The sequence below is a fragment of the Salvia miltiorrhiza genome, chromosome 3 (genome assembly GCF_028751815.1).
Source record: "Salvia miltiorrhiza cultivar Shanhuang (shh) chromosome 3, IMPLAD_Smil_shh, whole genome shotgun sequence".
Taxonomy (NCBI): Eukaryota; Viridiplantae; Streptophyta; class Magnoliopsida; order Lamiales; family Lamiaceae; genus Salvia; species Salvia miltiorrhiza.
In genome coordinates, this window is record NC_080389.1 from 36,976,285 (window position 1) to 36,984,720 (window position 8,436).

At 38.3% G+C, this 8,436-nt stretch overlaps 1 protein-coding gene and 1 long non-coding RNA gene across 2 annotated transcripts; both read right to left on the bottom strand.

Annotated features, from left to right (window-relative positions):
- Positions 1-888: 888 nt before the first annotated feature.
- On the bottom strand, positions 889-2,036 carry LOC131016570 (uncharacterized). The gene is made up of 2 exons (XR_009099083.1): positions 1,164-2,036; positions 889-1,030 (listed from the first exon to the last, which is right to left on the bottom strand). It is a non-coding gene; the product is annotated as an uncharacterized LOC131016570 (long non-coding RNA).
- A 3,437-nt stretch (positions 2,037-5,473) lies between these two features.
- On the bottom strand, positions 5,474-7,979 carry LOC131016550 (PHD finger protein ALFIN-LIKE 2-like). The gene is made up of 5 exons (XM_057945272.1): positions 7,606-7,979; positions 7,455-7,487; positions 6,606-6,828; positions 6,295-6,415; positions 5,474-5,990 (listed from the first exon to the last, which is right to left on the bottom strand). The coding sequence occupies exons 1-5, from the start codon at positions 7,697-7,699 to the stop codon at positions 5,742-5,744; spliced, it is 720 nt and encodes a 239-aa protein (XP_057801255.1). The 5' UTR covers positions 7,700-7,979; the 3' UTR covers positions 5,474-5,741.
- Between the last annotated feature and the right edge of the window lie 457 nt (positions 7,980-8,436).

Sequence of the window (8,436 nt, forward strand, 5' to 3'; positions counted from 1 at the left end):
AAACAATAGTGGAAGAGAACAACTTCAAAGCTATAATACACACAGAGAAGAAGCCATGATTAAAAATCACAAACATAATTTGAGCCATTAAAATGAGTCAACAAACATAATCCAATAAGGTTTTAAAACAAAAAATCACTTATAAGTTCACTAAAGCATTTCTTTCGCTGGTTGAGAACGCTATGTCGCATACTTATGTTTCTCTTGTGATTCTGAACCTCTAGTCACTATTAGATCTATGTTTGACCTCGAGTTCTAAGTCTCCGGAAGATCATCTAATACTTGGTGGATTTTGGGTTGTTACTCAGAAAATTCTTCTGCTATGCTATGTTAGCACACGATGGAGATCTGCCCATCACACTACTAATAATTTGTGCACATGATTCTTGCACGATGTGTTAGGTCAGTGCAATAACCTCGAATGATCTACCCATGACTTAAAATAGAATGTAAATGGTCTGAATGATCTTTCTCGAGACTAATGTCCAAAGATAGATCGCTTCTATGAATCGAGTCATTCTCAAGAAATTTGCATTTCTTGATTCCACAAATCTAGTGTTTATGAAATAACAATAAAATTTGTATTCTTTAGAACTTTCAACATATCCAACGAAATACCAGGTCCTTGGATCCAACTTTTCTTGAGGATTATAAACCCTTACTTCAGACGTACATCCCCAAATGTGCACATATTTCATACTTAATTTTCAGCCTTTAAATAATTCAAAAGGTGTCTTTGAAACTGCCTTTGTTGGAACTTAGTTCAATATATATACAGCCGTTTTAAAAGCTTTATACCACAAAGACTTAGGAACTTTGGTGATACCACCTTGTGACACCCAAATCCAATTTAATTTTAAATGAAAACGCACGCGGAAAAATCATGACTATAAATAAATATTTAAAGAGAAAATCAGGAAGTAAATTTTTATTTAAACATACTTTACTCAAAATAACATTTTTAAGTAATGCTAAATTCAAAATATTTGATTCGCCATTCGACCTTCCACGCGCCTCCGGTCTTTAAAACCTGAAAATGTTAAATATGGGATGAGCATACAGGGTACACTCAGTGTGGGAACATGCAATCATTGTCCACGTTAATAAAATGAGAATCACATATGATCAATACATTCGTAACTGAAAGTCGCACGGTGGCATACCAAGGACCTTTCCGTCCTGGACCGATTGAGCCGGGCCCTGGCGACTGGTTGCAACCATAACTTTAACATGAAATCGCATTGTGGCATACCAAGGACTGTGAAGTCCTGGACCCATTGAGCGGGCCCCTAGCGATATAATTTAATGCAACTCACATATGGTAAACACATGATATTAAAATGGACAAAAATTAACCACGGCATGTACTGAAATAAATCCCACACCTGAATTTTGAACTTCAACTTGAAAGCTAATTATGAGTAATTCAATCAAAATATACGTCCTAGTCGCGCCGCACCTAGTCAGATAAATTCAAATAATAAAATATAAGGGCCTAATTGAACTTTAAAATAATAATAATAGTAGTTTAAATCTTAAGAATTTATTATCATAAAATAATTTGGAAATAGTTGGTCTAATGAATCAAATAATAAAATGCAGGCTCTTATTAAAAATTTGAGTTGGGATTTAATAAAATCAAGTCCAACTTAATAATGAAAATTAAAATATGAAGTCCAAATATGACATTCTTTGTAAAATAATATGCAAATGCAAGCCTTTTGATAAAATAAATTAGTGCAATAATTAATCAAATTATAGCCCAATCATTTCATAAATCTGAGCCCATTTAAAAACAAACTATCCTAGGCCCAAGCCCAAGTCCACTCTTCCAACTCCCCTAATTTACACACATCCACACCCTAATTGCTCACAAAACTCACGCAGCCCCCACTTCCCTTTTCTCTCTCCCTCGGCCCCCTTCCTGCCGCCGCCACCGGACGGCAGCGCCGTCGCCGGAGGCCGGCGGCTCTGCCTCCCCTTGTCCTCTCCTCAACCTCTCTCCCTCTTCCTCATCTCTAGCTCCCCATCGACCTCTCTCCCTCCTCCCTCGGCTGTTGCCTACCTTCTACCCCTCGCCGCGCCCAGCCGCGGCCGCACCCCCTTTTCCAGCGACCCTCGCCGCCACCATTTCCTTCCCGGCGTCGCCCTCACCTTCCTTCTCTCTCCTGGCCGATAGCAGCACCACCATCGCCGCCCTTGCGTTGACAGCGGCGCTGCCCAGACGCCTTCTCCCTCCTCCCGATCAGAAATGCACCGCAGCAGCCGAGTCCATAGCGCCGCCGCCCCTGCCTCTCTCCGCCGGCCGCCGTGGCGCATGCAGCGCACGGCGCCGACTCCCCTCTTCTCTGTCCCTATTCTATGCCACGAACTCCCACCTCCAGTTTCTTCTCCTATTTTTCCTTTTCTGTGTAATTAGTAATATCTCTGTTCTATTTGATTTCCTTATGGAATTTACAGAAAATAGTTTCAATGATATGTATGCAAGTTTGGAAATAAAACAAGAATTTCTTTTGTGGGAGTTTTGGCTGCTGCGTTTTTGCAAGACAAGAGAATAACTTGGATTTTGCTGAATTAAAAATCAGGAAAAGAACTTATCATACTGTGAAAGAGCAGGAAATGAAGTTACCGGAAAGAGTAATCTGCTTGCTGTGTAAAAATTATGATTTGTAAGTTACAGAGCTAGGAATAAGATGAATAAATATGATACAAAAACAATGGCGGTGTGAAGATGGATGTGGATAAAAAAAATAAGTAAGGCGGCTGTTTGATGCTTGGGTGCTACGGTTAATACGTGGGAATTTGAAGTCCACAAAATTAAACTTGAAGCAAACTTAGTTAAATCTCTAACAGAATTAAAATAAAAATTTATATTTAATATAATAGCTAATGTTTTAAAATTATGCAAAGTTACATAAATATATTCGGCCCAACATCATAAATCTGGTCCAATATAAATAAGCTATAATTTATTGAGGCCCAAATTCATATTAAAAGAATATTTGGGAAAATAAATTTCTATTTCTATAGGTACATTTTATAGTTCAAAGTCACATCTAACTAGGGGCGCAACTAGACTAAATTCATAAACTCGACTCATAGATATATATATTAATCACTCGAAACTATAATAATTTCCAAATAAAATTTGTAAAGGAAGTAAACGGTTTTGGGCTGTGACAATCATACTCCACCATGTCCTACTCTTTATATTATAGAAGTCTTTTAACTAATGAGATAAAAGGTGATACTATAAAATTATAACATCCTCCCCTAGGCATAAAACTGTATGTTACCTAAGGGAAAAGGTGTTGTCAGAATTTTATATGGTATATATGCTCGAACTTTTATTATGTCAAAGCAAACGAGGTATAATGTGATAAATATTGTTAATTCCTTCTTTATACCTCAAAATAAACTCACCCAAATGTATTTTAATATACTCCTTCCGTCCACGAAATGAGTACCTATTTGGGGGTGGCACGGATTTTAAGAAATTGATTAAGTGTGTGTAAGAGGAATAAGAGGTTCACTTTTTATTGTGAGTGAGTTGTGCGGGGTACATTCACCAAAAAAGAAAATGGATACTCATTTAGTGGACAGACTAAAAAGGAAATACGGATACTCATTTCGTGGACGGATGGAGTATAATGTAATTAAATACAAATTCAGTTCAATACTAAACTAAATTATAGAGTTAATTGTTGAAGATCTAATATAAATTACTTTATATTTTACCCCACAATATGTACAATAAACATTTGGAGATACGCTTTATTTAAAAAAGGGTTAATTGCATGAAAATACCCGACTTTATTCCAAAATCTGGCTTTTTGACAATCTTTTTAATTGTAGCAAAAATTTCATCGACATTTCAATTTATTGCAATGTCCGTACAGAGTAATTTTCCGGCCAAATTAAATCTGAGTTGGGAGCCGGAATGCCAACGTGGCATAAAAAATGCCAAATCAGATCCACACACACCCATCCCACATCACTCTTCTCCCTCCCCTCTCCCACGACCCCTAAATTTCAGCGGCTCTGAAATCGCCGACAACAATTCCCTTCCATCGTCTCTCCCGCTCTCTCCTTTTCTCAAATGGCCGTTGTCGCCGCTGAAGAATTAGCGCGCGGTCGCCGTTCTTCTGAGAAAGAAACAGGTAGTGGCTTCTTTCCTTGCTCCTCTCCCTGACCTTCAAGAACAGATCCCCTTCCCCCATCCCCCACCACCGCCACTTCCTCCGCCCTGTTCCTCCCTTGCTCGATCTGCCCATCGCAGTCAACCTCACGTTGAAGAGAATTCACTTCAAATCTCAACGAATTGATCTCTTCGACCCCGAAAATTGCCTCGGGCTGAAGCTCCAAACCCTAAATCTCTCCTCGTCTCCCTTCAGATTCTTCAGCGATCACTTGGTTGGAGCGTGCGGCAGGGGGTGTGAAGCTCTGGAGAGAATATGTGCGCCACCAAACAACTCGACGGAAAAATTTCAATGTATTGACATATATATTAATTGTGTGTTTTCAGATGCAGATCTTCCATTCTTTAATGGCTTTTGTGTGCGGCTATGTTTGAAGAGAGAGAGAGAGGATTAGCGAGGGAGAGGGGGGGTGGCCGTTCGACGTCTGTCTCTCCAGCGAGTTTCCAGAAGAGGGGGTCGGAGGAAGTGGCGGCGGAGGGGAATGGGGGAAGGGGAGGCGTCCGACGAAGGTGGAGAAAGGGGGAGAGCCGACGGGGAGAAGAGAGAAGAGTGACGTGGGAGGGGGAAGAGTGACGTGGGAGGGGTGTGTGGGTGTGATTTGGCATTTTTGATGCCACGTTGGCATTTCGGCTGCCAACTCAGATTTAATTTGGCCGGAACTCCGGACGGACATTGCAATAAATTGAAATGTCGATAAAATTTTGCTACAATTAAAAAGATTGTCAAAAAACCAAATTTTGGAATAAAGTCGGGTATTTTCATGCATTTAACCCTTTAAAAAATAAATACAAAATTAGCCGCCAAAGAAAAATAGCTAGAAGCCAAAACAAGGAGATCCCTTCTTCTTGCAGTATCCATTATGCAGATAAAGGACTTGAACATCAAGAGTAACAATTATGCATATTGATTAATTTCTTAGGTCAATGATCTTGAGTTTGACATGAACATCAAGAGTAACAATTATGCATATTGATTAATTTTCTAGATCAATGATTTTGAGTTTGAGTCCACCGTCACGTAATCTTAATGACCTTGAGTTTGAATCCGCCATAAACCGGACCAACATGAGTGTGCAGGCAATGGGACAGAGGACAACAATTAGCAATCTGCGCCTTCCGTCTGCTATGAGTGATCAAACTAATACTCTTTAAAATTTCTGTTCATCCAATAAAAAAAGAAAAACAGTTATGCATATAAAGACGATGGATGAACATCAAGAGTATCACATGAGTGTAATAGTAAAGAAATACTTCCATGTGGAAAGAGACGGCAAATAAATAAAACCCAAACCTCTTTAAATTAATGATACATCACGAACAAGGTATCGAATCCATAGGATACTGTAGCATGAGAAAGAAATATAAAGACTCCTATATAAAAGCTGTAACATTGAGATAGACGACCACCTAGTATGCAACGAGATGGGCTTTTATCCCGTTCAGAATAAAATGTTGTCGTCTTGGAATAGTCGAAACACATATTGCTAAACTACTCTGTCAGGCACTGAGTGAACTATCAATCTTCAGTTTGATCCAATAACAACTACTGCCTGCCACGCTTCAAGCAGGAAGGGCATTTGTATTGCTTGATGTTGTCAGCTTTAGCAGGAGTTATCTTCACGCATTTCCCATGGAACCATCGCTCGCAGATGTCACAGCCAATCCAGAACTCATCCGCACTGTAGTTTCCACCACAGCTTCCACACAATGTTTCACTATGTTCGTCTTCCTCTTCTTCAAAACTTTCCTCAGCCAGCTTTGGGTTGCTTTTCACTTGACCATCAATAGTTCTCTGCAAATTGAGAAAATATTTCAGCTACAAGCATAATCACCAATGAGATCAAGTGAAAGGAAAATCAACCACTTCCTTGAGAAGATATCTACAGTCACAGTTGATCTTTATACTAAAATTATGAGTATATCATGTACCACAAAACACTGTCCTCGCCCAACAATCGGAGGATGGAAAAGAAAAAAACAAGGAAAATACATTTGTACCAAGCAAGGTTGACAATATCGCTACTTCTTTTTGTGGAAATATCATGGATATATTTCAAACATTACTAACAGTCATTTTAAATTCAAAGTTGTCATACCTTTGTGCTAACACGAGATTTGCTTCCACTATCTGCATTGGGCTTGTCTTTTACAGGCTTTTTTTCTGTTACCACGTCATAAGCTGTTGGCAATTCATTGATCATGCTGAAGAGGCGCTTCCTGCGAGTCCAGATAACATATGCCGCTCAATCAGAAAAGTTTCCTCAAAATACAGTATACGTAACTGTTGGTTCCCTCTAGTGGGAGGAGGGGAGCAAGTTATTCTAGCAGTCCCTAAATTATACAGCATCTAGGGAAACAAGACGAAGCTACCAGATGCGGTTTTGAAGAATAAAAGTGTGATTTCTACCTCTCATTGCGATTCAGCCTAGCCCCTTGGTAAAAAGCGACAGAGAGCAACCAACCATCACTGTGCACAGCAATTAAAGAAAGCCAATCTCTTCGGTTCATCCCATCTCTAGCGAAGTTGATCCCAAGGGCAGGTTCAGGGAGCTCCGGTGGAACTTCCTCAGCCGGGAGATTTACTTCCCAAGTTTCATTTGGGTGTCCATACAGACACAAATTCTCCTTCTCTAATAAGTAAAATCGAGAAACCAACATGAACAACTAGCGCAACAAAACAATAAAGAAGAAGTTGAATGGCATAAGATGGCATAGCAATTTCATAGTGCAACTACATTGCGTTTCTTAAAAGGTTCTTCATCAACAAGAAGGCAATAATACATTGTAAAAGTTATTTTCTACAAGTAGTATATGGCAGCAACAAGAAGCTAAGTAATCAGGTCTCATAGTTAAACGGCGAGAAACTGATTTCTCTTTAACCATCAAGATAAAATTTACCATGTTGGCCGAAAACAAAAACTCGAATTAAGCTTAAACCCTGCAACAATCGTCAAAACATAGCAACAACAACGACATACCTAATTAACGCCTTTTGAAAAGAAAATTCAGAAGCAGAGACAAAATCAACTACTTGCTATCTACTGACACCTAATTACCCAATAACGGAGCGAACTAACCCTGCAATCAAGTAAAAACCTATCTTGATAAAAACAAACAGCAATATCACGAATTCCTCGAATGCCAATATTCCATTAATCAAATTACAAAATTAGAAACAAGTGAAAAACACCCAGCTTTAATACAACAAAACCGAAACTCAAAACTCAAAGCTATAAATGAAGTCGGAGCAAATTACCTGGATCGCAGAGCCCGTAAAATTCATCCACATCTGGAAAAAGAAAAAGAAAACACAAAAGATATCACACTCGTTCGTTTGTAGTTGAATGAAAAAATTCTCGAAAAATTCGGTCTTTTGCACAAAACCTAATTGCGAAGTAGAGTAGTACCATTAGTTAAAGCACGAACGATTCCGGCGCGACGAGCACTGTAATCTTTGAAGATCTCCTCTACAGTTCGAGGACTCGAGGAAACTGATGCCATTTGTGCGCCAAAAAAACTATGAGATCTAGAATCTATTGAGCAAAACAATCAGAATTTACATGAAGAAATTGAAAGAATTGTATGAAATTGCAGAGAGAAGAGAGGGAGAGAAGAGTTTTGAGTGTGCATGTAACGCTACAATCAGAAAACAGAGGCAGGCGAAATTGTAAAAAGGGCTAGACTTTAATACGGCGTCGTTGCTTGCTGCTATTTTGTGAATCGTCTTTTTTCCTTTTTCTTTTTGTTTTTTCTCTTTATTCTTCTTTGTTCCGCAATCCCTATTTTATGGACTATTGAGTTTTTGTTAGATTAAAAAAAAAAAAAAAAAGTAAATAGTTGACCGTAAAAAAACTCTTTTGGGGAGATATGTTTAATAAGATTGATACGAATGAAATAGATAAGATGAGTAGAATTGTAAAGTGATTAAATAATTCACTTGAGATTGATGTGGATGAGATATATTGTAAGATTGATAGAACTCAAGAGTAATTAAATAATTCATTTAATTTTATGGTGATAAATAATCTCGTGTGGTTAAGATGTATAATATACTTATAATATATTATGTGGTAAGAAGTAATACGAAACACATGACCCTTTATAAATTAAAAGTCCAAAAATATAATAATGATTTAAGAGATTCTGTATACCACCTCCGTAGGTGGTATACATAATACAAATTTTAATTATAATTAGTATTAACTTTATATTATCTTAATACATCATACCAAACAATA

What these genes read in the sequence shown, in the direction of transcription:
- LOC131016550 (XM_057945272.1), bottom strand. Translation starts at nt 7,699, where the DNA reads ATGGCATCAGTTTCCTCGAGTCCTCGAACTGTAGAGGAGATCTTCAAA. An exon ending in CGTTCGTGCTTTAACTAATG is followed by an intron (nt 7,488 to 7,605) that starts GTACTACTCTAC and finishes TTCTTTTTCCAG; the next exon opens with ATGTGGATGAATTTTACGGG. An exon ending in AGGCTGAATCGCAATGAGAG is followed by an intron (nt 6,416 to 6,605) that starts GTAGAAATCACA and finishes CTGGACTCGCAG; the next exon opens with GAAGCGCCTCTTCAGCATGA.